Here is a 27,500-nt window from a genome sequence, read left to right as displayed (position 1 = left end):
TCTGATCGTCTTCATATACAGTCAGTGATCGTCTTTATATACAGTCAGTGATCGTCTTTACATACAGTCACTGATCATCTTTATATACAGTCACTGATCGTCTTTATATACAGTCACTGATCGTCTTCATATACAGTCTCTGATCGTCTTTATATACAGTCAGTGATCGTCTTTATATACAGTCAGTGATCGTCTTTATATACAGTCAGTGATCGTCTTTATATACAGTCAGTGATCGTCTTTATATACAGTCTCTGATCGTCTTTATATACAGTCAGTGATCGTCTTTATATACAGTCAGTGATCGTCTTTATATACAGTCTCTGATCGTCTTTATATACAGTCAGTGATCGTCTTTATATACAGTCAGTGATCGTCTTTATATACAGTCAGTGATCGTCTTTATATACAGTCACTGATCGTCTTCATATACAGTCTCTGATCGTCTTTATATACAGTCAGTGATCGTCTTTATATACAGTCACTGATCGTCTTCATATACAGTCTCTGATCGTCTTCATATACAGTCTCTGATCGTCTTTATATACAGTCAGTGATCGTCTTTATATACAGTATCTGATCGTCTTTATATACAGTCAGTGATCGTCTTTATACACAGTCAGTGATCGTCTTTATATACAGTCTCTGATCGTCTTTATATACAGTCAGTGATCGTCTTTATATACACTCAGTGGTCGTCTTTATATACAGTCAGTGATCGTCTTTATATACAGTAAGTGATCATCTTTATATACAGTCACTGATCGTCTTCATATACAGTCAGTGATCGTCTTTATATACAGTCAGTGGTCGTCTTTATATACAGTAAGTGATCATCTTTATATACAGTCACTGATCGTCTTTATATACAGTCAGTGATCGTCTTTATATACAGTCAGTGATCGTCTTTATATACAGTCAGTGGTCGTCTTTATATACAGTCTCTGATCGTCTTTATATACAGTCAGTGATCGTCTTTATATACAGTCAGTGATCGTCTTTATATACAGTCAGTGATCGTCTTTATATACAGTCAGTGATCATCTTTATATACAGTCAGTGATCGTCTTTATATACAGTCAGTGGTCGTCTTTATATACAGTCTCTGATCGTCTTTATATACAGTCAGTGATCGTCTTTATATACAGTCTCTGATCGTCTTTATATACAGTCAGTGATCATCTTTATATACAGTCAGTGATCATCTTTATATACAGTCACTGATCGTCTTTATATACAGTCAGTGATCGTCTTTATATACAGTCTCTGATCGTCTTTATATACAGTCAGTGATCGTCTTTATATACAGTCACTGATCATCTTTATATACAGTCACTGATCGTCTTTATATACAGTCTCTGATCGTCTTTATATACAGTCTCTGATCGTCTTTATTTACAGTCTATGGTCACAACTCGTGAACTGACCGTGCACTTGGACTCTTCTCGTGAACAAGGTGAACAAAATGGCGGCCAAAGCTTTGATCAGTGAGAAATATATACGCAGACAAATATTATGGCAGGATAATCTGGTCGAAATCATAATTTCACAAAATACACATTTTAATTTAATTATTTGCCTGTAAGATATTTTCCATAAACGTCCCAACAACCACATGTGACGACGCGTCCGACCACCAGGAGCGTCGCTGAGCACCCGTCACTCACATGGAGGTCTGTGTGTGTGTGTGTGTGTGAGAGGGGGGTGTTGACCTCTCAATGTCCCCCCCCCACACACCCCGTCCTTATCTACTGTTGGTTCGTTCAGGGATCGTCTGGTCCCACAAAAACCCTTCAGTCCCTCAGCGTCCAATGAAAGTTTCTGATGTCCATGAACTTTTCTTCTTTGTGTCATTGTTGATGTTTTGATGTTTGATGTTTTCATACGACGTCTGATTGACCGACAGCAGCGACCGGGGACGGGACGTATGTCACCATCAGAGTCCACCTGCAGGTCTGAACCTGGACCACGTGAACCCCTCTGATGGTCTTAGAGCAGGTCGGGTCCTGAGGCTGCAGTCACCCCGATGACGAGTCATCAGTGACATCACCAGAACAGGACGTCTGCCCCCTGTAGGTCCTGGTCTCGGTCTGATCTGGACCTGCTCTGTGATGATGATGATGAGGATGATGATGAGTCACAACCTGCAGCAGGAAGGTGGAGGAACATCGTCGCTCTGTTTTATAAATGAATGAATGAAGAAATGTGGGGATGTTGCAGACCCCCCCCCCCCCCCCCCCCCCCCCCCCCATCTGCAGGAGGCAGCACGAGGAGGAGGAGGAAGATACTTCTTCACATGAGCCCATAACGACATGTATCAATGTGCAGACCTCAGTCAACACAAGAGAGTCACAACGAGAGAGGACGAGGCGGCAGATCTTCATCAACCTCATCATCATCATCCTTATCATTATCATTATTATTATTAAAAGGGGGGGGGGGGGGGGGGGGTACTCACTCGTCTGGGCGCGTGTCCTCGCTCATGTTTCCCGTTTCACCTCCGGTGATGACGAGCGGCGGCTCGGTGCGGTGTCGTCATGGCTGCTCGGCTCCGTCCCGCGCTGCGTCGGTTCTGTAATCCCGATGCGAGTTGTGTGATAATAACCGTCTCCTCCTCCTCCCGCTTCTTCTTCTGCTCCTTCCACTGCTCAGTCACCGGAGCACACACCCACCCCTCCTCCTCCTCGTCTTCCTCCTCCTCTTCCTCCTCCTCGTCCTCTACCTCCTCCTCCTCCTTCTCTACCTCCTCCTCCTCCTCCTCCTCCTCCTCTACCTCTACCTCCTCCTCCTCGTCTTCCTCCTCCTCTTCCTCCTCCTCCTCCTCTACCTCCTCCTCCTCGTCTTCCTCTACCTCCTCCTCTACCTCCTCCTCCTCCTTCTCTCCCTCCTCCTCTTCCTCGTCTTCCTCCTCCTCTACCTCTACCTCCTCCTCCTCCTCCTCGTCTTCCTCCTCATCTTCCTCCTCCTCTACCTCTACCTCCTCCTCCTCCTCTACCTCCTCGTCTTCCTCTACCTCCTCCTCCTCCTCCTCTACCTCCTCCTCCTCTACCTCCTCTTCCTCCTCCTCTACCTCCTCCTCCTCCTCCTCCTTCTCTTCCTCCTCCTCTTCCTCCTCCTCTACCTCCTCATCTTCCTCCTCCTCTACCTCCTCCTCTACCTCCTCTTTCTCCTCCTCCTCTACCTCCTCTTTCTCCTCCTCTACCTCCTCCTCTTCCTCCTCCTCTTCCTCCTCCTCTACCTCCTCCTCCACCTCCTCCTCTTCCTCCTCCTCCACCTCCTCCTCTTCCTCCTCCTCCTCCTCCTCCTCTTCCTCCTCTACCTCCTCCTCTTCCTCCTCCTCCTCCTCTTCCTCCTCCTCCTCCTCTACCTCCTCCTCCTCCTCTACCTCCTCCTCTTCCTCCTCCTCTTCCTCCTCTTCCTCCTCCTCTACCTCCTCCTCCTCTTCCTCCTCCTCTACCTCCTCTACCTCCTCCTCTACCTCCTCCTCCTCCTCTTCCTCCTCTACCTCCTCCTCTACCTCCTCCTCCTCCTCTACCTCCTCCTCTTCCTCCTCCTCTACCTCCTCCTCCTCTTCCTCCTCCTCTACCTCCTCCTCTACCTCCTCCTCCTCCTCTTCCTCCTCCTCTTCCTCCTCTACCTCCTCCTCCTCCTCCTCTTCCTCCTCCTCTACCTCCTCCTCTACCTCCTCCTCCTCCTTCTCTACCTCCTCCTCCTCCTCCTCCTCTACCTCTACCTCCTCCTCCTCCTCCTCCTCGTCTTCCTCCTCCTCTTCCTCCTCCTCCTCCTCTACCTCCTCCTCCTCGTCTTCCTCTACCTCCTCCTCCTCCTTCTCTACCTCCTCCTCTTCCTCGTCTTCCTCCTCCTCTACCTCTACCTCCTCCTCCTCCTCCTCGTCTTCCTCCTCATCTTCCTCCTCCTCTACCTCTACCTCCTCGTCTTCCTCTACCTCCTCCTCCTCCTCTACCTCCTCCTCCTCTACCTCCTCTTCCTCCTCCTCTACCTCCTCCTCCTCCTCCTCCTTCTCTTCCTCCTCCTCTTCCTCCTCCTCTACCTCCTCCTCCTCCTCCTCTACCTCCTCTTTCTCCTCCTCTACCTCCTCCTCTTCCTCCTCCTCCTCCTCCTCCTCCACCTCCTCCTCTTCCTCCTCCTCCTCCTCCTCCTCTTCCTCCTCTACCTCCTCCTCTTCCTCCTCCTCCTCCTCTACCTCCTCCTCCTCCTCTACCTCCTCCTCTTCCTCCTCCTCTTCCTCCTCTTCCTCCTCCTCTACCTCTTCCTCCTCTACCTCCTCTACCTCCTCCTCCTCCTCTTCCTCCTCTACCTCCTCTTCCTCCTCCTCTACCTCCTCCTCCTCCTCCTCCTCCTCTACCTCCTCCTCTTCCTCCTCCTCTACCTCCTCCTCCTCCTCATCTTCCTCCTCCTCCTCCTCTACCTCCTCCCCCGCCGGATCGTTCTGGAATGCGGTGACCGAAAACGGTGCGCCGGTGTCGGTGAGCATGGCCCCGGACGAGCTCCGTGTCCTGCGAGCTCCATGACGAATTCACTGAGTGCAGACTGGAGGGGTGACGTCACACTTGAAGGACTGCAAAGTCACGTGCTATGACCGTACAATAACAATAATAATAATCATAATATAATCATATAATCATATATATCATCTTTTATCCAGTGTATATCAAATACATTTTCTATAATCTATAGTGTATATATACACTAGTAGTACTCCGAGGTATTGGAGTAGTACTGTGAGGTATTGTATTACTGTGAGGTATTGTAGTACTCTTATTTATCCTAGTACTCTGAGTTATTGGAGTAGTACTCTGAGGTATTGGAGTAGTACTGTGAGGTATTGTAGGACTTTGAGGTATTGTAGTACTGTGAGGTATTGTAGTACTCTGAGGTATTGTAGGACTGTGAGGTATTGTAGTACTGTGAGGTATCTTAGTACTCTGAGGGATTGTTGTACTATGAGGTATTGTAGGACTGTGAGGTATTGTAGTACTTTGATGTATTGTAATACTTTGACGTATTGTAGTACTGTGAGGTATTGGAGTAGTACTCTGAGGAAGCAGGTGTGGGTTCTGTAATAATACTGTCTCACCACTAGGTATCGTCAGTGTCCAACACGTGAACAGCGTCTCAATCAAACTGTGACAGTTTATTATTAAAATCTTTTTCTTCTGATTATTAATCTGATCATCAACTTGAAGTTTAAACTAAGCGACCGACAACACGAGACACATCAGGATCGACATCATTGCACAGGATTCATAAGGAGATTAATACATGAGACCAGAACTATGCGTGTGGCCGTGCGTCACTCAACCAATCAGAAGAGAGGCTCATCACATATTAATTAGACAGGACAAGCTCCTTCAACAGAGAAAGGAGTGTGTGTGTGTGTGTGTGTGTGTGTGTGTGTGTGTGTGTGTTTTAGTGTGTGTACGGGTACGAAGAGAGTGTGTGTGTGTGTGTGTGTGTTGTGTTGTGTGTGTGTTGTGTGTGTGTGCGGGTACGAAGAGAATGTGTGTGTGTGTGTGTGTGTACGGGTACGAAGAGAGTGTGTGTGTGTCACGGGGTCGGACGCAGGGTCAGACGCAGGGTCAATGTTTGATTTGAATATGTAATTTCCTGGCGCCACCTGGTGGTAAAGTTGCAAACCGCAACCGACTGAACCACCTGGAATTCTGTGAATAATAATAAATAGTTCTTCTAACTATTACACACGGCAGCTTTAAAGTACGACGTGTGGAAATGACACAAATCTGACTCGTGTATTTTAATATTCATGAGGTCATTGAGTCACTTCAGATAATAAAGTTTATAAAGTTTGTCCCAATCACAGTTTGTTCTGATTTCGATCACATAGAAAATCTCGTCTGCGTTTCGAAGCAGAAAAGACGAAACTTTCTTCAGGTTCCTGAAACGTTTTGAATCAATAATGAAAAGAATCGTTAAGGATCGTTTCGGCTCAATTTGATGAGAATCAGATTTTCCTCCGCTGCGCATCGTCTGCGCAGCTTTGATGCTCTCGAACGCTCCGTCGAAAGGGATTCTGGGAAGGAAAAAGATGGCGGGACGTTCAAAAGCTCCGCGAACAGGTCGAAAGTTAAAATGACGAGTCGGAATTAACCGACGGGAAACTGACGGGACACCGACCGGAAACCGACCGGACACCGACGGGACACCGACCCGAGACCGACGGGACACCGACCGGACACCGACGGGACGCCGACGGGACACCGACCGGACGCCGACGGGACGCCGACGGGACACCGACCGGACACCGACCGGACGCCGACGGGACACCGACGGGACACCGACCCGAGACCGACAGGACACCGACGGGACACCGACCGGACGCCGACGGGACACCGACCGAGACCGACGGGACACCGACGGGACACCGACCCGAGACCGACAGGACACCGACGGGACACCGACCGAGACCGACGGGACACCGACCGGACGCCGACGGGACACCGACGGAGATGGACCGACGCCCCGCCCCGCTGGTCCGAGCTTCCCGCCTGAGCAGGAGCTCCGTTCCGGTCGGTGTCGGTTGTGGGAGGAGCCAACAGACTGGTGATGAAACTGTTTCAGTCCTTTATGAATATTGAACCAAACTGTATGTCCTGACCTCTGACCTCTGACCTCTGACCTCTGGTCCAGACTTCAGGAGCCCGACCAGAATCCCCAGATCCAGAGTGTCGACCGGTTTCAACGTCGAGTCTCCGCACAACGAGTCCGACTGTCAGAGCGACATCGTCTGGGACGCCGCCTCGCCGTCGCCCCTCCGACCTGGTGACACTCGTCTTCTTCTCTCTTCTCGTCTCTTCTCGTCTCTTCTTCTTCTCTCTTCTCGTCTCTTCTTCTTCTCTCTTCTCGTCTCTTCTCCTCTTCTTCTCTCTTCTCGTCTCTTCTCTCGTCTTCTTCTCTCTTCTCTCTTCTCGTCTTCTTCTCTCTTCTCGTCTCTTCTCGTCTCTTCTTCTTCTCTCTTCTCGTCTCTTCTCTCGTCTTCTTCTCTCTTCTCGTCTCTTCTCGTCTTCTTCTCTCTTCTCGTCTCTTCTTCTCTCTTCTCGTCTCTTCTCGTCTCTTCTTCTTCTCTCTTCTCGTCTCTTCTCCTCTTCTTCTCTCTTCTCTTCTCGTCTCTTCTTCTCTCTTCTCGTCTCTTCTTCTTCTCTCTTCTCGTCTCTTCTCGTCTCTTCTCGTCTTCTTCTCTCTTCTCGTCTCTTCTCGTCTCTTCTCGTCTCTTCTTCTCTCTTCTCTTCTTCTTCTCTCTTCTCTTCTTCTTCTCTCTTCTCGTCTCTTCTCTCGTCTTCTTCTCTCGTCTCTTCTTCTCTCTTCTCTTCTTCTTCTCTCTTCTCGTCTCTTCTCGTCTCTTCTTCTTCTCTCTTCTCGTCTCTTCTCGTCTCTTCTCTCGTCTTCTTCTCTCGTCTCTTCTTCTCTCTTCTCTCGTCTCTTCTCTCTTCTTCTTCTCTCGTCTCTCTTCTCTTCTTCTTCTCTCTTCTCTTCTTCTTCTCTCTTCTCTTCTTCTTCTCTCTTCTCTCGTCTCTCTTCTCTTCTTCTTCTCTCTTCTCTTCTTCTTCTCTCTTCTCGTCTCTTCTCTCGTCTTCTTCTCTCGTCTCTTCTTCTCTCTTCTCTTCTTCTTCTCTCTTCTCTTCTTCTTCTCTCTTCTCGTCTCTTCTCTCGTCTTCTTCTCTCGTCTCTTCTTCTCTCTTCTCTTCTTCTTCTCTCTTCTCGTCTTCTTCTCTCTTCTCGTCTTCTTCTCTTCTCTCGTCTCTTCTCTCGTCTCTTCTTCTCTCGTCTCTTCTTCTCTCTTCTCTCGTCTCTTCTTCTCTCTTCTCTTCTTCTTCTCTCGTCTCTTCTTCTCTCTTCTCTTCTTCTTCTCTCTTCTCTTCTTCTTCTCTCTTCTCGTCTTCTTCTCTCTTCTCGTCTTCTTCTCTTCTCTCGTCTCTTCTCTCGTCTCTTCTTCTCTCGTCTCTTCTTCTCTCGTCTCTTCTTCTCTCTTCTCTCGTCTCTTCTTCTTCTCTCTTCTCGTCTCTCTTCTCGTCTCTTCTTCTCTCTTCTCGTCTCTCTTCTCGTCTCTTCTTCTCTCTTCTCTTCTTCTTCTCTCTTCTCGTCTCTTCTCTCTTCTTCTTCTCTCGTCTCTTCTTCTCTCTTCTCTTCTTCTTCTCTCGTCTCTTCTTCTCTCTTCTCTTCTTCTTCTCTTCTCTCGTCTCTTCTCTCGTCTCTTCTTCTCTCGTCTCTTCTTCTCTCTTCTCTCGTCTCTTCTCTCTTCTTCTTCTCTCGTCTCTTCTTCTCTCTTCTCTTCTTCTTCTCCCTTCTCGTCTCTTCTCTCGTCTTCTTTTCTCGTCTCTTCTCTCGTCTCTTCTCTCGTCTCTTCTTCTCTCGTCTCTTCTTCTCTCTTCTCTTCTTCTTCTCTCTTCTCTCGTCTCTTCTTCTCTCTTCTCTTCTTCTTCTCTCTTCTCTCGTCTTCTTCTCTCGTCTTCTTCTCTTCTCTCGTCTCTTCTCTCGTCTCTTCTTCTCTCGTCTCTTCTTCTCTCTTCTCTTCTTCTTCTCTCTTCTCTCGTCTCTTCTTCTCTCTTCTCTTCTTCTTCTCTCTTCTCTCGTCTTCTTCTCTCGTCTTCTTCTCTCTTCTCGTCTCTTCTCTCGTCTTCTTCTCTCTTCTCTTCTTCTTCTCTCTTCTCTCGTCTTCTTCTCTCTTCTCGTCTCTTCTCTCGTCTTCTTCTCTCGTCTCTTTTCTCGTCTCTTCTCTCGTCTCTTCTCTCGTCTCTTCTCTTCTTCTTCTCTCTTCTCTTCTTCTTCTCTCTTCTCGTCTTCTTCTCTCATCTCTTCTTCTCTCTTCTCTCGTCTTCTTCTCTCTTCTCGTCTCTTCTCTCGTCTCTTCTCTCGTCTTCTTCTCTCGTCTCTTCTTCTCTCTTCTCTTCTTCTTCTCTCTTCTCGTCTTCTTCTCTCTTCTCTTCTTCTTCTCTCTTCTCTCGTCTTCTTCTCTCTTCTCGTCTCTTCTCTCGTCTTCTTCTCTCGTCTCTTTTCTCGTCTCTTCTCTCGTCTCTTCTCTCGTCTCTTCTCTTCTTCTTCTCTCTTCTCTTCTTCTTCTCTCTTCTCGTCTTCTTCTCTCATCTCTTCTTCTCTCTCCTCTCGTCTCCTCTCCTCTCCTCTCCTCCCCTTCCGTTTCCGGTTTGTGTGATCGTGAGTGGTGGTGGTGGAAGTGCGAGTGGCGCGGAGATTTGAATGTTCTTTTGTTTGTCAGTTATCTCTACTGTCCTTTTTCATCTGTATTTGTGCATGATCGGGTAAGTCTTTATTATTTATAGTGTGTATTGAGAGATCGGAGCTTTTTTTGTTTGGTCTTTGTTTGGTGTGCGGGAGGAATGGCGTCCTCCGAGACGCCACCTCCGTCGATCCGGCAGGGAGCGAGGATCGTCCCGCCGGACAGTGACAGCACCGTGGAGGAAGTCCTCCTGGCGGTCGGACAGCAGGTCGGACACGACCAGCTGCTCTTCGCGTCTCGGATGAACAGGGCCGTGGTGGTGTTCCTCAGGGACGAGCCGCATGTCCATCAGCTGGTCGAGAGCGGAGTGTTCATCCGGGACATCTTCGTGCAGGTGTCCCCGCTGTCAGCTCCCTCCACGCGGATCACCGTGTCCGGGGTTCCTCCGTTCATCCCCAACGAGCTGCTGGAGAACGAGCTGCGGAGGTTCGGCAAGTTGGCCAGCGGCTTCAGGACGCTGAGCCTGGGATGCAGGGATCCCAAACTGAGGCACGTCCAGTCCCTGAGGCGACAGGCCTTCATGTTCCTGGACTCGCCCACGCAAACTCTGGAGGTGTCGTTTAGAGTCAAGCACGGTGACGGGCACTACGTGGTGTATGCAAGCTCGGGAAGTGTGAAATGCTTCGAGTGTGGAGACGTGGGACATAAACGCTATGCGTGCCCTCACAGACATGCGGCGTCCGGCTCCGCGTCCGCGTCCGGCTCCGCGTCTGGTTCCGCGTCTGGTTCCGCGTCCGGCTCCGCGTCTGGTTCCGCGTCTGGTTCCGCGTCCGGTTCCGCGTCTGGTTCCGCCGATGCGGCGCGTGGCGCCGCTCACGCCGGGGCAGCGGCGGGTGATGCGGCGCCAGCGGCCGGTGACGCGGCCGGTTCCGAGTCTGCGTCTGGCTCCGCGTCCGCGTCTGGTTCCGCGTCCGCGTCTGGTTCCGCCGATGCGGCGCGCAGCGCCGCTCACGCCGGGGCAGCGGCGGGTGATGCGGCGCCAGCGGCCGGTGACGCGGCCGGTGATGCGGCCGGTCCCGAGTCCGCCTTGCCCAGTGGGCCTGGTGGGCTCGAGGTGGTGGAGGTGGAACAGACTCTGGCCGAGAGGCAGCAGGCGTCTGCGGCTGCAGGAAACCTGAGCATCTCTCAGTGTGCAGGACCATCACAAGCACAGGCAGCAGTCAGGACTGAAGCAGACAGAGAGCACGGTGTGACCCCCAGTGAAGAACAGGGGGGACCCACTAGCCAGGCACCAGCTCAGGGAGATGACATGGAGTATGACTCGGGGTCAGACACAACATCCGTTGGTGAAACTCCCGTCAAGAGTACTGATCTCTACTCACTAGAGGAAATTAACAACTTTCTAGATGAGACTTTCAAGAAATCAGTGAAAGTGAGCGATCACTTCAGTGACATTGATAAATTCATCAGATCTGTTAGTATACTAAAAAGGGTGGTCGGGTTTGATCTGTTGGATGAAAAGAAACGCTTCCGACTTAAAAAGCACATCACAGCTTTGAGGAAAGTGTCAATAGTTCGACCTGTAAGAAAGACCAGGAAATAGAACGATCATGCATCACATGGTGTTTTCTTCTATTTACGTTTCTCTCCTTGTTTCAACTTGTTTCCTTTTTTCTGAACTCTTTATGCGGAGCCTCAAGATAGGATCTTTAAACATCAATGGAGGGAGAGACAGACAGAAAAGGGCTCTAATTTCTGAACTCTCGACACTAAAACATACAGATGTGTTGTTCCTACAGGAAACACATACTACTCCAGCAGACGAGACAGACTGGGGTCTTTGGTGGGAAGGTCCCAGGGTCCTTAGCCATGGCACCAACTTCAGTGCAGGAGTAGCTGTGCTGTTCAAAGCATCTGCAGGGTTAACTCTCCTATCTTTTACTGAAGTGGTGAAGGGCCGTCTGCTTATTGTTAGAGCAGAAGTAGAAGGGTCAGTTTTTTGTTTCGTTAATATTTACGCTCCAAATCAGGGAACAGAGAGAGTTGGGTTTTTTTACAACCCTAAGAAATGAGCTGAGGAATTACCAGCAGGATCAGCTCATCATCGGTGGAGATTTTAACTGCACCACGGATTTCACCATTGACAGGACAAGTGAGGAACCCCACCCACAGTCAGCTCAGAGCCTCAACAGCCTCATCACAGATATAGATCTGTTAGATGCATGGAGAGTGAAGCATCCACAATCTAGGCAGTACACATGGGTGAGGGTCAGCAATAACAGGGTGAGTGCAGCAAGACTTGACAGGATTTACATCACTCAAAGCCTCAGCTCAAGACTAGCACACAGTAATATCAGTCCAGTAGGGTTCACTGACCATCATTTCATTAGTGTAGAGTTGGTCATCTCACCAGGCAACAGGGTCAAATCCCACTGGTTTTTCAACAACAAGCTCCTGCAGGACAGTCATTTCTGTCAGAGCTTTGAATGCTTTTGGCAGAAGTGGAGGGCGGAGAAAACAAACTTTAGTTCTCTGAAGATGTGGTGGGAGGTGGGTAAAGCACAGATTCGTGGTTTTTGCCAGCAGTACACCTCCCATTCGACTGCTAGAATCAAGGTAGTTGTCCAGGAGCTGGAAACCACCATTAAAAACATTGAAGAGGGGTTGCACAATAATCCAGACCCCTCAACAGGTCAACTGTTGAAGGAGAAGAGGTTGGCGTTGAGCTCCTTTCTGCAGGAGAGAGTGAAGGGAGCTCTAGTTAGGTCTCGCTTCCTTCAGCTCAAGGACATGGACGCCCCCACCTCCTTCTTTTTTAATCTAGAAAGGTCAGCGGCTCAGAGGAAGCAGATGACCTGCCTTCAACTTCCAGGAGGCAGAGTGACCACCAGTCCAGGAGAGATGAGGAGCCATGCGGTGGGTTTCTATGCCAATCTCTTTGGGGCGGAGGAGTGCAGCAAGGAGTGCCGTGAGGAGCTCCTGGACGGGCTTCCACAGCTCAACCAGGGTGAGAAAGCTGCTCTCGACGCTGACCTGACGATGGAGGAATTAACAACCGCTGTACATCAGATGTCTTCCGGAAAGGCACCTGGAATTGATGGTCTCTCCTCTGACTTCTTCAAGCAATTTTGGAACTTTCTGGGAGCTGATTTTCACAGTGTTTTAACGGAATGCTTCAGGACAGGATCACTTCCTGTCTCCTGTCAGCGAGCCGTGCTGTCTCTGCTGCCAAAGAAGGGAGACCTGGCCTTACTAAAGAACTGGAGGCCAGTTTCTCTCCTCTGCACAGACTACAAACTCCTCTCAAGGGCTTTATCAAATAGACTCAAAAACATTCTGGAAATAGTTGTACACTCGGACCAAACCTATTGCATTCCTGACAGAACAATTATGGACAATATTTTTCTTATGCGTGATGTAATTGATTTATGTAAATATCATAATTTAAGTGTTGGCATTGTTTCTTTAGATCAAGAGAAAGCTTTTGATAGGGTTGATCACTCATATTTGTTTTCTGCACTGAAGGCGTTTGGTGTTGGTGATGGGTTTCTGGCTTGGGTTGGTGTATTGTACCGTGATGCACAATGTTTGGTGAAGATGGGGGCAGGGCTGAGTCGGCCAATCCCAGTAAAACGAGGTATCAGGCAGGGCTGTCCTCTCTCAGGTCAGCTGTACAGTCTCGCTATTGAGCCATTACTGTGTATGTTGAGGAAGCGACTCAGTGGTCTCACAGTGCCTGGGTCACTCGGACTCGACCAGGATTTTCCGGCTCTTTCGGTCTACGCAGACGATGTGAACATCCTGGTTTCCAACCAGCAGGATGTTCAGAATGTGCAGGACACCCTGTCGTTGTATGAACGAGCGTCGTCTGCACGGGTCAACTGGGCCAAAAGTGAAGCCTTGTGGGTAGGACAGGGGAGGGATCAGGTGATGCCTAGTCTGCCTGGGGGGCTTGAGTGGGGGCAGGAGGGGTTGAAAGTTTTAGGAGTGTTTTTGGGCTCAGAGGGTTTTCAAAAGAAGAATTGGGCGGGAGTGAAGGAGAAAGTGTGTGCTCGGTTGTCTAAATGGAAATGGTTGCTACCCCAGCTGTCCTATAGGGGAAGAGCTCTGGTGGTCAATAACTTGGTTGCCTCGACCCTTTGGCACAAACTTATTGCCCTGACGCCACCGAGAGGCCTGATAGAGGAAGTTCAGAGATCCATCGTGGACTTTTTCTGGTCAGGTAAACACTGGATCCGAGCAGCTGCCCTCTACCTGCCTGTGGCTGAAGGAGGACAGGGACTAATAAACATCCAGGCAAGGATCGCATCATTTAGATTACAGTCAGCACAAAAACTACTCTTCAACTGTGTCCCGAGGTGGTGCGACACAGCCCGACTGCTGCTGAGGAGAGCTGGACGTTTGGGCTATGACAAGCACCTCTTCCTCCTACAACTTGGGGACGTGGACCTGACTGGGCTGACGCCGTTCTACTCGTCTGTGCTGGAGGCATGGCAGATTTTCCAGGTTACACGCAACGTCAACGAGACTCCGGGCCTGTGGGTGTTTGAAGAACCGTTGTTCTTCAGCAACTTCCTCAGGACCCGGACGCTGCAGTCTGCCAGCCTCCGAGCCAACCTCAGAGAAGCTGGATGTACCAAACTAGGCCATCTGATGAGGATGACGGCGGCGTCAGTCAACAGACTGAGGGAGACCAGCAACATCACCTCTGCCAGGCTGGTCCACAGAGTGGTGGAGGAAGTCTGTGCTGCTCTGCCACCAACCTTGAGAGCACTGGCTGAAGACCGCACCCTGTGTGACCAGTGGAGTGAGGGGTGTGAGTACAGGTTCCCTTCCCTGTCCATCACCCCGGCTGTGGGGGAGTGGCAGGAGGGGGGAAACCAGCTGCTGTCCTTCACAACCCCTCACCTGGTCACATTTCAGGAGGCAGGGAAGAAGAACCTCTATCAGGCCTGTGTAAAGACCTTGACCCTGAACTCTCTGGCAGGGATAGAAGAGTCGAGGTGGACTGAGTTTTTCGGCCCAGACATTTCCCCGAAAGGCAGCTGGCGGTCCCTGTACAAGCTGCCCGTTGAGAAGCGGACAGCAGACCTCCAGTGGAGGATTGTGCATGGGGCGATAGCTACGAACAGATACAGAGCACACCTTGATCCGGAGCTAGGGGAGGGCTGTATCTTCTGTTCACACTCTGAGACATTGGTTCACCTGTTTGTTCAGTGTCCTCGCCTGTTGCCAATGTTTGATTTGTTGAAGGTGTGGTTCCAAGGGCTTGGGGAGGTTTTTTCCTTTTCATTATTTATTTTTGGCCCAAAATACTGTGCCAAGAAAAAGACTGTGCACACTCTTTTAAACTTTTTATCTGGTTCTGCAAAATTGGCCATATGGCTGACACGAAGGAACCGCGCCCAGAACGTGGGCAGTGTGGAACCCATGCCGGTTCTGAAAGGGTTACTGAAAGCCAGACTGCGGGTGGAACACACCTACTTTGTGATGATGGGTGATGTGCTGGCCTTCAGCCGGATGTGGGCTGTTGGGGGAGCTTTGTGCTCTGTGGGGGAGGGAGGGGAGTTATTTGTTAATTTTTGAAATTTTTCCTTTTTTACTGTCTTACCCTCAAAATGTTGAGGTCACAATCATTTAATTTGTTTGTTTAATGTCTTAATAAAGGGCTTTGAAACCTCTCTCTTCTCGTCTCTTCTCTCGTCTCTTCTCTCGTCTTCTTCTCTCGTCTCTTCTTCTCTCTTCTCTTCTTCTTCTCTCTTCTCGTCTTCTTCTCTCTTCTCTTCTTCTTCTCTCTTCTCGTCTCTTCTCTCGTCTTCTTCTCTCGTCTCTTTTCTCGTCTCTTCTCTCGTCTCTTCTCTCGTCTCTTCTTCTCTCGTCTCTTCTTCTCTCATCTCTTCTCGTCTCTTCTCTCTTCTTCTTCTCTCGTCTCTTCTTCTCTCTTCTCTTCTTCTTCTCTCGTCTCTTCTTCTCTCTTCTCTTCTTCTTCTCTCTTCTCGTCTTCTTCTCTCTTCTCTTCTTCTTCTCTCTTCTCGTCTCTTCTCTCGTCTTCTTCTCTCGTCTCTTTTCTCGTCTCTTTTCTCGTCTCTTCTCTCGTCTCTTCTCTCGTCTCTTCTTTTCTCGTCTCTTCTCTCGTCTCTTCTCTCGTCTCTTCTTCTCTCGTCTCTTCTTCTCTCATCTCTTCTCGTCTCTTCTCTCTTCTTCTTCTCTCGTCTCTTCTCTGTGGTCGTGACTCAAACTGTCGTCGCTCGGCAGGTAAACGAGGAAGAAGAGCTCCGACCGGCGCCGCGAGCATCTCGGAGATCGTCAGCAGGATCGCTCCAAAGGTCAGAGGTCACACAGGAGTCACTGCAGGAGGAACAGTTTGATGAGACGGATGAAACCAACATGATTTAATAACAACCACAAAGTCAGTTCACACAAAGAGCCTCACTGCGCTAACGAGCTAGCTGTGCGTTTGACCTCTTGAACACTGACACAACTTCCTGTTGGTTCTGATCAAACATTGTTTCTGTGCGTGTTGTTGTTTCTGAAGCACGGACGACCGGAGGTCACGGAGCCGACGCTGCAGCAGTGGATCGGAGACAACGCCGCCATCCCCTGCACGCCGACCGTCCAGGTCCCCAAACCCAGGAAGAAGTCCCCACGGTGAGGAACTGACGCTGGTTGTTTCTACTGACTGACGCTGGTTGTTTCTACTGACTGACGCCGGTTGTTTCTACTGACTGACGCCGGTTGTTTCTACAGACTGACGCCGGTTGTTTCTACAGACTGACGCCAGTTGTTTCTACTGACTGACGCCGGTTGTTTCTACTGACTGACGCCGGTTGTTTCTACAGACTGACGCCAGTTGTTTCTACAGACTGACGCCGGTTGTTTCTACAGACTGACGCCAGTTGTTTCTACTGACTGACGCCAGTTGTTTCTACTGACTGACGCCGGTTGTTTCTACTGACTGACGCCGGTTGTTTCTACAGACTGACGCCAGTTGTTTCTACTGACTGACGCCGGTTGTTTCTACAGACTGACGCCAGTTGTTTCTACAGACTGACGCCAGTTGTTTCTACTGACTGACGCCGGTTGTTTCTACAGACTGACGCTGGTTGTTTCTACTGACTGACGCCAGTTGTTTCTACTGACTGACGCTGGTTGTTTCTACAGACTGACGCCAGTTGTTTCTACTGACTGACGCCGGTTGTTTCTACTGACTGACGCCAGTTGTTTCTACTGACTGACGCCGGTTGTTTCTACTGACTGACGCAGGTTGTTTCTACAGACTGACGCTGGTTGTTTCTACAGACTGACGCCGGTTGTTTCTACTGACTGACGCTGGTTGTTTCTACAGACTGACGCAGGTTGTTTCTACTGACTGACGCTGGTTGTTTCTACTGACTGACGCAGGTTGTTTCTACTGACTGACGCCGGTTGTTTCTACTGACTGACGCAGGTTGTTTCTACTGACTGACGCTGGTTGTTTCTACTGACTGACGCCAGTTGTTTCTACTGACTGACGCCAGTTGTTTCTACTGACTGACGCCGGTTGTTTCTACAGACTGACGCCGGTTGTTTCTACAGACTGACGCCAGTTGTTTCTACTGACTGACGCCGGTTGTTTCTACAGACTGACGCCAGTTGTTTCTTCTGACTGACGCCGGTTGTTTCTACAGACTGACGCTGGTTGTTTCTACTGACTGACGCCAGTTGTTTCTACTGACTGACGCCGGTTGTTTCTACTGACTGACGCTGGTTGTTTCTACAGACTGACGCCGGTTGTTTCTACTGACTGACGCTGGTTGTTTCTACTGACTGACGCCGGTTGTTTCTACAGACTGACGCTGGTTGTTTCTACTGACTGACGCCGGTTGTTTCTACTGACTGACGCCAGTTGTTTCTACTGACTGACGCTGGTTGTTTCTACAGACTGACGCCGGTTGTTTCTACTGACTGACGCTGGTTGTTTCTACTGACTGACGCCGGTTGTTTCTACAGACTGACGCTGGTTGTTTCTACTGACTGACGCCGGTTGTTTCTACTGACTGACGCCAGTTGTTTCTACTGACTGACGCTGGTTGTTTCTACTGACTGACGCAGGTTGTTTCTACAGACTGATGCTGGTTGTTTCTACAGACTGACGCCAGTTGTTTCTACTGACTGACGCTGGTTGTTTCTACTGACTGACGCCGGTTGTTTCTACTGACTGACGCAGGTTGTTTCTACTGACTGACGCCAGTTGTTTCTACTGACTGACGCCAGTTGTTTCTACTGACTGACGCCAGTTGTTTCTACTGACTGACGCCAGTTGTTTCTACAGACTGACGCTGGTTGTTTCTACTGACTGATGCAGGTTGTTTCTACAGACTGACGCTGGTTGTTTCTACAGACTGACGCCAGTTGTTTCTACTGACTGACGCTGGTTGTTTCTACTGACTGACGCCGGTTGTTTCTACAGACTGACGCTGGTTGTTTCTACTGACTGACGCCGGTTGTTTCTACTGACTGACGCCGGTTGTTTCTACTGACTGACGCAGGTTGTTTCTACTGACTGACGCTGGTTGTTTCTACTGACTGACGCCAGTTGTTTCTACTGACTGACGCTGGTTGTTTCTACTGACTGACGCCGGTTGTTTCTACAGACTGACGCCTCTACTGACTGACGCCGGTTGTTTCTACTGACTGACGCCGGTTGTTTCTACTGACTGACGCAGGTTGTTTCTACTGACTGACGCTGGTTGTTTCTACTGACTGACGCTGGTTGTTTCTACAGACTGACGCCGGTTGTTTCTACTGACTGATGCAGGTTGTTTCTACAGACTGACGCCGGTTGTTTCTACTGACTGATGCAGGTTGTTTCTACAGACTGACGCCAGTTGTTTCTACTGACTGATGCAGGTTGTTTCTACTGACTGACGCCGGTTGTTTCTACTGACTGACGCCGGTTGTTTCTACTGACTGACGCCGGTTGTTTCTACTGACTGACGCCAGTTGTTTCTACTGACTGACGCTGGTTGTTTCTACTGACTGACGCTGGTTGTTTCTACTGACTGACGCCGGTTGTTTCTACTGACTGACGCTGGTTGTTTCTACTGACTGACGCCAGTTGTTTCTACTGACTGACGCTGGTTGTTTCTACTGACTGACGCTGGTTGTTTCTACAGACTGACGCCAGTTGTTTCTACTGACTGACGCCGGTTGTTTCTACTGACTGACGCCGGTTGTTTCTACAGACTGACGCTGGTTGTTTCTACTGACTGACGCCGGTTGTTTCTACAGACTGACGCTGGTTGTTTCTACTGACTGACGCCGGTTGTTTCTACTGACTGACGCCGGTTGTTTCTACTGACTGACGCCGGTTGTTTCTACAGACTGACGCAGGTTGTTTCTACTGACTGACGCCGGTTGTTTCTACTGACTGACGCCGGTTGTTTCTACTGACTGACGCAGGTTGTTTCTACAGACTGACGCTGGTTGTTTCTACAGACTGACTGACGCCGGTTGTTTCTACAGACTGACGCCGGTTGTTTCTACTGACTGACGCCGGTTGTTTCTACTGACTGACGCCGGTTGTTTCTACTGACTGACGCCGGTTGTTTCTACAGACTGACGCTGGTTGTTTCTACTGACTGACGCTGGTTGTTTCTACTGACTGACGCCGGTTGTTTCTACTGACTGACGCCGGTTGTTTCTACTGACTGACGCTGGTTGTTTCTACTGACTGACGCTGGTTGTTTCTACTGACTGACGCAGGTTGTTTCTACAGACTGACGCAGGTTGTTTCTACTGACTGACGCAGGTTGTTTCTACTGACTGACGCAGGTTGTTTCTACAGGCTGGTTGTTTCTACTGACTGACGCTGGTTGTTTCTACAGACTGACGCTGGTTGTTTCTACTGACTGACGCAGGTTATTTCTATAGACTGACGCCGGTTGTTTCTACAGACTGACGCCGGTTGTTTCTACAGACTGACGCTGGTTGTTTCCTGCAGGACGAGCGGCGTTGACGACCTCCTGAAACTTGCCCGACAGTTCGACTTCAACATGTTCCGTCAGGACGAGGACGAGCTGGACGACATGCACCAGCAGAGTCTGGAGCTCCTGTCGGAGGACATCTTGGATTTTGAGAACGGCGACCAGATTGACCTTTCACCTCCAAGTGCGGCGGCGGGGACAGACGCGGCGGTTGTAATGGATCATCACACAGAGAGCGATTTAGATGCTCTGTTCGACGGACCAACCCAACGCGTGAGCGGATGTTTGAGTCAGGTGTCGTCACAAGTTAAACCTGCTGTCATTTCACCTCCCAGAGAGGCTTCTGGGAAAAAACCTGCGGCCGTTTGCTCCGGGGCAGCGAATGATGCGTTCGAGGACGACTGGGATGACGACGACTTGCTGAGTGACCCTCTGGTGTTGGAGATGACACAGAGTCCACAGAGGTTTGCGGCTCCAAGACACCAGTCGACACAGAAACCAGCCGGTGGCGTTAAACACCGGAGTGCGGCGAACGCTCCCGCCTGCGGAGGCGCTGGACTTGGCCGCCAATCAGCTGCTTCCACGGCAGAAACAGGAAGTGTGAGACAAAGAGCGACTTTCAAACTGCTGTCGAGTCCTGATGCGTTTTTGAGGACGAACCTGAGGGCGGATTACAGCCGGAGACGGGCAGAGGGCGTTGCTGAGCAGAGCAGGGTATCGAACAGTCGGGACACCGGATCAAACACAGAGTCTGACCAGCGGAAGAGGACGACAGGTACCAGCTTCTCGTCTGCTTCGTCAGCAACAACATCAACTCTGGGTTTCCCAAAGAAACCCCACGTCGTTCTCTCCCACATGGGGCCCACGGCTGTCTCCGACGACCCGGACGACCTGGACGCCCTCTTCTCGTCTGACCCGGTGTGGGATGACCCGGCCGACGACGACCTGCTCTGTGAAATGTGTGACAACATGGAGAACCAGATCCGGAGCTCCTACGACACGTCCTCCAAACAGACTCCACCGTCGAACCAGAACGCAGCTCTACAGCTGGCCAATCAGCAGCCTGTCCTCCACAAACAGACACCCGCCGCTCGCCCCGGTGGCCAGGCGGGTGTCACTGCAGGCCCACAGGTGGACATGACAAGGGATTCGTTCAGATTCACACAGACTAAAAGTTCTTCAGGATCCACGTGTTCGCTGGAGAGCACGGTGCAATCAGCTCTTGCAGCGCCGCGGAACGAAGACCGGGTCGACTTCAGGATCCCGACCGACCCGGCGTCCCCTTGGACCAACACAGGTGAGACAGTATAAAATATAAATATATACATCATCTATATGTAAAGACGAGCAGAGGAAACGTCTCCTCTTCCTGTTTCCTCTGCTCGTCTGGACATGTCAGTGGGTGGGGCCAGAGTCAGCCCCGCCTCCTCTCACCTGCTCCCTGTTTCCTGTGCAGCTCGCTGCTCAGCAGCAGAGATCGAGCTGAAGAAGCAGCAGGCGATGGAAAGACGACGACGAAGACTTCAGGCGTCGCAGAACCTCCGAGCTCCGACATGACACACAACCGACATGGACGACCTCTGACCTCGGCGGCCTGGACACAGATGTGATCAGGACGACCTCTGACCTCGGCGGCCTGGACACAGATGTGATCAGGACGACTCTAAACCTTCCTGATATAAAAATGTTCTTGTAAAATTAAATTGTACGTTTACTCTTATTTCACGGTTTTGTACTTTTTCTATCGTCTCATTTCTTTAAGGAAAATTTCAATTCAAGTTTAAAATGAGTTTAAAAATGTTCCAGCTGTGACGGTGGAAACAAACTGAATTTTCACGTTAATGAATCTGCTGATGAATAAACTATAATAATGATTATGTTGTCAGACGCGAGCTAGGCTAACGGTTTCCCTCTGCTTCCAGTCTTTATGCTAAGCTAGGCTAATTGCGAGGCCAGAATCATCTGTTTTGTTTTTAAATAACAAGACTGATTTTAATCTTCAGCACTTTATCAAACTGATTTGATTTGTTTCACGAATAAAATGTTATTGATTCTTATTGATCCTGATCTTGTTTCAGCAGCAGCCTCTGCTGAAATGTGGTGTCACGTGATCGGCTGATTGATGAACGTTGGTTTAATAAAATAAAGAGGGAGGGGCCAGTGGAGAGGACGGAATTAGGCTGGCCCACCTCATTAACATCTCTTACAAATGAAAAGAATGAATTGAATCGTTTCTTTGTATTTTGGAGAGAAACAGGAAGTGACGAGACGTGAAAAGACCAAAATTCACTTCACTCGTTAAACTTTTTTATTGGCTCTGAAACGTTTCATGTCATTTCTCTGTAAACATCAACCAAACGTCTGAAATACAAAATCAAATACGAGACGACTCATGTTCACATCACTTCGTCTAACTAGTCATGTGACGACGACTCATCATGCACCAAGAACTCACTGTACAACTTCACACAGGAAACGCTGCGTCGCCATGACGACGGGGCACCAACATGCACGTGTGCACGTCGTAGTGAAGCGAAGAAGAAGTTTATTTGAACAGATCCACATGCAGAAGAAGAGACGGAGCCGCTCAGCTCGTCATCATGCAAAAACACGAGTCACCGACGCCATCTTGTTCTTGTGTCGACACTGAATAAAAGACAACGTGAGCGTCCGGATGTTGAATCTCTGACAGCGACCCGACACAAACAGACCACTTAATCACTATTAATATTATTATTTACACAAACGATGGGCTTCATCTGACGGACTGAGTCCTCGGGAGTCGTGTTTGATGGTTCAGAGAAAACGTCGACGAAGTCGTCGCTCTGCGAGTCGGAAATAAGTCACGGAACCCGAAAGGAAGTCGGACATTTTGAATTGATTGTTCAGTTCTCGTCAGTCGTATCATCCTCAGTTATTCACGTCGATGTGTTCGGATCTAAACGCTGCGACGCCTCATTTCTTATCTGGTTCAGCTTCCTGCGCGTCACGGCGCCACCTGCTGGAGCAGAACAATACAGGTGATGAACTTCGGGTCGAGCAGAACGTGACGGATCTTTGGATCGTGAGCAGACTCATCGGCGACAGTTCTGATAAAGGAGATCGTGGAGTTTCTGGGGTTCTAGTTGTAAACAGGAAGTGACGTCGTCTTCATCAGATCTTCACGTCGTGACATCACGTTTAATAACAGAAGCGAACGCGTCATGCAGCGTCCGAGCAGAGTGGCGCTCCGCTCAGGTGAACGCACGGCATCGAACGGCCGACGCCTCAGACACACAGAGACACATCACTGTTGGCACATCAAGCTCTTTTTGTTTTCTTCTGAAATGGACCAAACCGAGATAAACATGATGCATGGAAATAAATATACACACACACACACACTGTCAAAAAACAATCATTAGCTGTTACAGCGCGACAAGTCACCGAGAACTTCCTGTTCAGTAAAACGTGGTAATCTGATGTGTGTGTGTGTGTGTTTCTGTGTCTGTGTGTGTCTGTGTGTTTCTTTGTGTGTGTATGTCTATGTGTATGTGTGTGTGTGTATGTCTATGTGTGTGTGTGTGTGTTTCTGTGTCTGTGTGTGTTTCTGTGTCTGTGTGTGTGTGTGTGTGTGTGTGTGTGTGTGTATGTCTATGTGTGTGTGTGTGTGTGTGTTTCTGTGTCTGTGTGTGTGTTTCTGTGTCTGTGTGTGTGTGTGTGTGTGTGTGTGTGTGTGTGTGTGTGTGTCTATGTGTGTGTGTGTGTGTTTCTGTGTCTGTGTGTGTGTTTCTGTGTCTGTGTGTGTGTGTGTGTATGTCTATGTGTGTGTGTGTGTGTGTGTGTGTGTCTTGCAGCAGGTCAGGAGTCAGACGTCCACCACCATCTTCTTGTGAATGTCCAATCCCCCGACGACCTGAGGAGACAGAGGAGCCACATCAGTGTCAGCTGTCAATCACTATGTCTCAGCCCGTTTTAATATCAGACACCAGGGGGCGGGGCTTATGACCCCCCTCTACCTTTCAGACGACTTGACTCTTTGTGTCTCGTCTTCACTGGTGATGAAATGATTCCACATGTTTAGGGACGTTACAGATGTGGGACGTGGTGATTGAAAAAAACATCCAACAAGTTTTCACAGTTTTGACTGAAACACTCTGGTCGTGATGTGGGATGACAGATCATCATACTATGTCATAATAATAATAATAATAATAATAGTTTGTTCAAGTGTGATGTGTGAAAATGTCCAAAACACCCAAATTTGCCCACTAAAATCAAAATGGCCTACTTCCTGTTGGTCGGAGGTCATGGTCCCCGGTCTTTCTTGTAGGTCCTGATGTGACTAGATTTCCTTTATCTACATCCAATGTGGTGACACGCCCACGACCGAGACCCAAAGAATATCACCTTCATCACTTTCATCACCTTCATCACCTCATCACTTTCATCACCTTCATCACCTCATCACTTTCATCACCTTCATCACCTCATCGCATTCATCACATTTATCACCTTCATCACTTTCATCACATTTATCACCTTCATCACCTTCATCACATTTATCACCTTCATCACACTTATCACCTTCATCACTTTCATCACATTTATCACCTTCATCACCTTCATCACATTTATCACCTTCATCACACTTAGCACCTTCATCACTTTCATCACATTCATCTCCTTCATCACATTTATCACACTTATCACCTTCATCACATTCATCACACTTATCACCTTCATCACATTCATCACATTCATCACCTTCATCACATTTATCACCTTCATCACACTTATCACCTTCATCACATTCATCACACTTATCACCTTCATCACATTCATCACCTTCATCACATTTATCACACTTATCACCTTCATCACATTCATCACACTTATCACCTTCATCACATTCATCACCTTCATCACATTCATCACCTTCATCACATTTATCACCTTCATCACACTTATCACCTTCATCACATTCATCACACTTATCACCTTCATCACATTCATCACCTTCATCACATTTATCACACTTATCACCTTCATCACATTCATCACACTTATCACCTTCATCTCCTTCATCACCTTCATCACATTCATCACCTTCATCACATTCATCACCTTCATCACATTTATCACCTTCATCACACTTATCACCTTCATCACATTCATCACACTTATCACCTTCATCACTTTCATCACATTCATCACATTTATCACCTTCATCACTTTCATCACCTTCATCACATTTATCACCTTCATCACATTTATCACCTTCATCACACTTATCACCTTCATCACTTTCATCACATTCATCACCTTCATCTCCTTCATCACATTTATCACACTTATCACCTTCATCACATTCATCACATTTATCACCTTCATCACATTCATCACCTTCATCACATTTATCACCTTCATCACACTTATCACCTTCATCACATTCATCACACTTATCACCTTCATCACTTTCATCACATTCATCACATTTATCACCTTCATCACTTTCATCACCTTCATCACCTTCATCACATTTATCACCTTCATCACACTTATCACCTTCATCACATTCATCACACTTATCACCTTCATCACATTCATCACCTTCATCACATTTATCACACTTATCACCTTCATCACTTTCATCACATTCATCACCTTCATCTCCTTCATCACATTTATCACACTTATCACCTTCATCACATTCATCACATTCATCACCTTCATCATATTTATCACACTTATCACCTTCATCACTTTCATCACATTCATCACCTTCATCTCCTTCATCACATTTATCACACTTATCACCTTCATCACATTCATCACATTCATCACCTTCATCATATTTACTGCAGATGTTCGAGCAGGTCGGAGTTCGTTCAGTGTCTCAAGTTGGAGATTTATTTGCTGAATAATAATAATGATTCCTTCATTACAATAGGTCCTCGCTCTGACTTTGTCAGTGGAGCTCGGGCCCTAATAACAGAAACATATGGACGTAGCGACAGACTCGACTCACCGCACAGAACTCCTCGAAGGAGATCCTGCCGTCTCCGTCCTTGTCTGCGTTGATGATGGTCTTGTCCACGATCTGCTGCAGCTGCGTGTCCTTCAGGTTGTTGCCCACCATCATCTTCAGCACCTGGAAGAGTTCCCCGTTGGAGATGTACCCGTCTTTGTCCATGTCGTAGATCCTGAAGGCAACTGTGTCAAACACATGAAGCTGCTGAGTGTGAACCATGAACATCTGAGCAGCAACATGTCTGGACTCATATTTAAAATCATTTTCTGATCAAACATCCGACGGAGACACGTTCACTCTCAGAGAACCAGGCTCAACGTCTCCGGGTCTTTTTGGGTCCGGACATGAATTTCCAGACTTGTTGAAACTAATAATCATGAAGATGAATTTACAGTAACGTGTGAGACGGACACTTACAGCGCAGCTTCTGCTCCTTGTCGCCTTTGACACTGAACTGTGAGACGCCTTCAATGAACTCTGTCAAAGATCACAAAGAATTCATTAAATCATGAAATCATCAATTCAATGGAAAAGTGCAGTTTCAATAAAACATTCAGGATTTTTCTGTTAATTTAAACATGGAAACAAAATGGTTCACCAGTTTCAGAAAATGTTACACAACAGAGAGAGATACTTGTTCACAGAATCCAACTCACTGTTGTTGTCGTTGTTATTATTATAATAATGTTATTAATAATAATTATTAATATTAATAACAGCAGTTTGTCTCATCGGTGCTCCAGCTCTGCTTCACAGAAAATACACAGAATATTTTCAAATGCGATTAAATATGATTCAGAATTCAATCAGGATTAAAACGTCTGATTCTGAGCGACACTCAACATGAAACTTTAGAAAATGAATTCAATGAGTTTGGTGGATGTTTTGCAGTGACAGGCCCTGGTGGACAGGGGGCGCTGTTCAGACTCATCACATTTACTTATTCTTCTGGTAAATCAGCGAAGACGTTAAAGATGAAAACCATCGTCATCTTTATTGTCTAAATGAGAACTTCCTTCACCTTGAAAGTCCACTTCTCCGTTTCCGTCCGTGTCGAATATGTCGATGACTCGTTGGACCAGAGGATTCTGCTGCAGCTCAGGTAGAGACATGAACTCCTCCACGCTCAGGGAGCCCGAGTTGTCCAGGTCCAGCTTCTTAAACCTCTTCCCAAGTCGCTTGATCTCATCGGCATCGACTGGAACCACAGAGAGACAGGTGGCAGTGAGACAGGTGTTGTCAGAGACAGGTGTTGTCAGAGAGACAGGTGTTGTCAGAGAGAGACAGGTGTTTTCAGAGAGAGACAGGTGTTGTCAGAGAGAGAGAGAGACAGGTGTTGTCACAGAGAGACAGGTGTTGTCAGAGAGAGGCAGGTGTTGTCAGAGAGAGACAGGTGTTGTCAGAGAGACAGGTGTTGTCAGAGAGAGAGAGGCAGGTGTTGTCAGAGAGAGACAGGTGTTGTCAGAGAGAGACAGGTGTTGTCAGAGAGACAGGTGTTGTCAGAGAGAGAGAGGCAGGTGTTGTCAGAGAGAGACAGGTGTTGTCAGTGAGACAGGTATTGTCAGAGAGACAGGTGTTGTCAGAGAGAGAGACAGGTGTTGTCAGAGAGAGAGAGACAGGTGTTGTCAGAGAGAGAGAGACAGGTGTTGTCAGAGAGACAGGTGTTGTCAGAGAGAGACAGGTGTTGTCAGAGAGAGACAGGTGTTGTCAGAGAGAGAGAGACAGGTGTTGTCAGAGAGAGAGAGACAGGTGTTGTCAGAGAGAGACAGCTGTTGTCAGAGAGACAGGTGTTGTCAGAGAGACAGGTGTTGTCAGAGAGAGACAGGTGTTGTCAGAGAGACAGGTGTTGTCAGAGAGAGACAGGTGTTGTCAGAGAGACAGGTGTTGTCAGAGAAAAACAGGTGTTGTCAGAGAGAGACAGGTGTTGTCAGAGAGACAGGTGTTGTCAGAGAAAAACAGGTGTTGTCAGAGAGACAGGTGTTGTCAGAGAGAGACAGGTGTTGTCAGAGAGAGACAGGTGTTGTCAGAGAGACAGGTGTTGTCAGAGAGAGACAGGTGTTGTCAGAGAGAGACAGGTGTTGTCAGAGAGACAGGTGTTGTCAGAGAGAGAGAGACAGGTGTTGTCAGAGAGAGACAGGTGTTGTCAGAGAGACAGGTGTTGTCAGAGAGAGACAGGTGTTGTCAGAGAGAGAGAGACAGGTGTTGTCAGAGAGAGAGAGACAGGTGTTGTCAGAGAGACAGGTGTTGTCAGAGAGACAGGTGTTGTCAGAGAGAGACAGGTGTTGTCAGAGAGAGACAGGTGTTGTCAGAG

General features: G+C 48.5%; 4 protein-coding genes across 4 annotated transcripts in view; 2 read left to right on the top strand and 2 right to left on the bottom strand.

Moving 5' to 3' along the window:
- spred2a (sprouty related EVH1 domain containing 2a) overlaps window positions 1–2,705 on the bottom strand; it is an 8,756-nt gene extending 6,051 nt beyond the window's left edge. Inside the window, exon 1 of the mRNA XM_035636669.2 lies at window positions 2,459–2,705. Within this exon, the coding sequence (XP_035492562.1) occupies window positions 2,459–2,484 (26 nt within the window). The 5' untranslated portion in view covers window positions 2,485–2,705. The remainder of the gene's footprint in view (window positions 1–2,458) is intronic.
- A 3,662-nt stretch (window positions 2,706–6,367) lies between these two features.
- On the top strand, window positions 6,368–22,397 carry etaa1a (ETAA1 activator of ATR kinase a). The gene is made up of 6 exons (XM_035636666.1): window positions 6,368–6,582; window positions 6,670–6,801; window positions 15,467–15,537; window positions 15,747–15,859; window positions 19,194–20,473; window positions 20,633–22,397. Exons 1-6 carry the CDS (start codon window positions 6,489–6,491, stop codon window positions 20,731–20,733), a joined length of 1,791 nt encoding a protein of 596 aa, XP_035492559.1. The 5' UTR covers window positions 6,368–6,488; the 3' UTR covers window positions 20,734–22,397.
- Window positions 9,346–13,987, top strand: LOC124850473. The gene is made up of 2 exons (XM_047333880.1): window positions 9,346–9,996; window positions 10,192–13,987. Exons 1-2 carry the CDS (start codon window positions 9,372–9,374, stop codon window positions 10,812–10,814), a joined length of 1,248 nt encoding a protein of 415 aa, XP_047189836.1. The 5' UTR covers window positions 9,346–9,371; the 3' UTR covers window positions 10,815–13,987.
- A 543-nt stretch (window positions 22,398–22,940) lies between the features above and the next one.
- Window positions 22,941–27,500, bottom strand: part of ppp3r1b (protein phosphatase 3 (formerly 2B), regulatory s1ubunit B, alpha isoform, b) — a 12,883-nt gene continuing 8,323 nt past the window's right edge. Inside the window, exons 3-6 of the mRNA XM_035638267.2 lie at window positions 26,211–26,387; window positions 25,607–25,666; window positions 25,187–25,371; window positions 22,941–23,071 (exon numbers count right to left, since the gene is read on the bottom strand). Of these exons, the coding sequence (XP_035494160.1) occupies window positions 23,024–23,071; window positions 25,187–25,371; window positions 25,607–25,666; window positions 26,211–26,387 (470 nt within the window). The 3' untranslated portion in view covers window positions 22,941–23,023. The remainder of the gene's footprint in view (window positions 23,072–25,186; window positions 25,372–25,606; window positions 25,667–26,210; window positions 26,388–27,500) is intronic.

The sequence above is a fragment of the Scophthalmus maximus genome, chromosome 8 (assembly GCF_022379125.1).
Source record: "Scophthalmus maximus strain ysfricsl-2021 chromosome 8, ASM2237912v1, whole genome shotgun sequence".
In the NCBI taxonomy this organism is placed as follows: Eukaryota; Metazoa; Chordata; class Actinopteri; order Pleuronectiformes; family Scophthalmidae; genus Scophthalmus; species Scophthalmus maximus.
The sequence above is the reverse complement of the archived record's forward strand: the minus strand, read 5'-3'. Positions and strand labels throughout refer to the sequence as shown.

Coding starts and splice junctions, on each gene's coding strand:
- LOC124850473 (XM_047333880.1), top strand. CDS start 9,372: ATGGCGTCCTCCGAGACGCCACCTCCGTCGATCCGGCAGGGAGCGAGG. Junction 9,997..10,191: donor CGCGTCTGGTTCCGCGTCTG/GTTCCGCGTCCG, acceptor CGTCCGCGTCTG/GTTCCGCCGATGCGGCGCGC.
- etaa1a (XM_035636666.1), top strand. CDS start 6,489: ATGGACCGACGCCCCGCCCCGCTGGTCCGAGCTTCCCGCCTGAGCAGG. Junction 15,538..15,746: donor TCAGCAGGATCGCTCCAAAG/GTCAGAGGTCAC, acceptor TTGTTTCTGAAG/CACGGACGACCGGAGGTCAC. Junction 15,860..19,193: donor CCCAGGAAGAAGTCCCCACG/GTGAGGAACTGA, acceptor TGTTTCCTGCAG/GACGAGCGGCGTTGACGACC.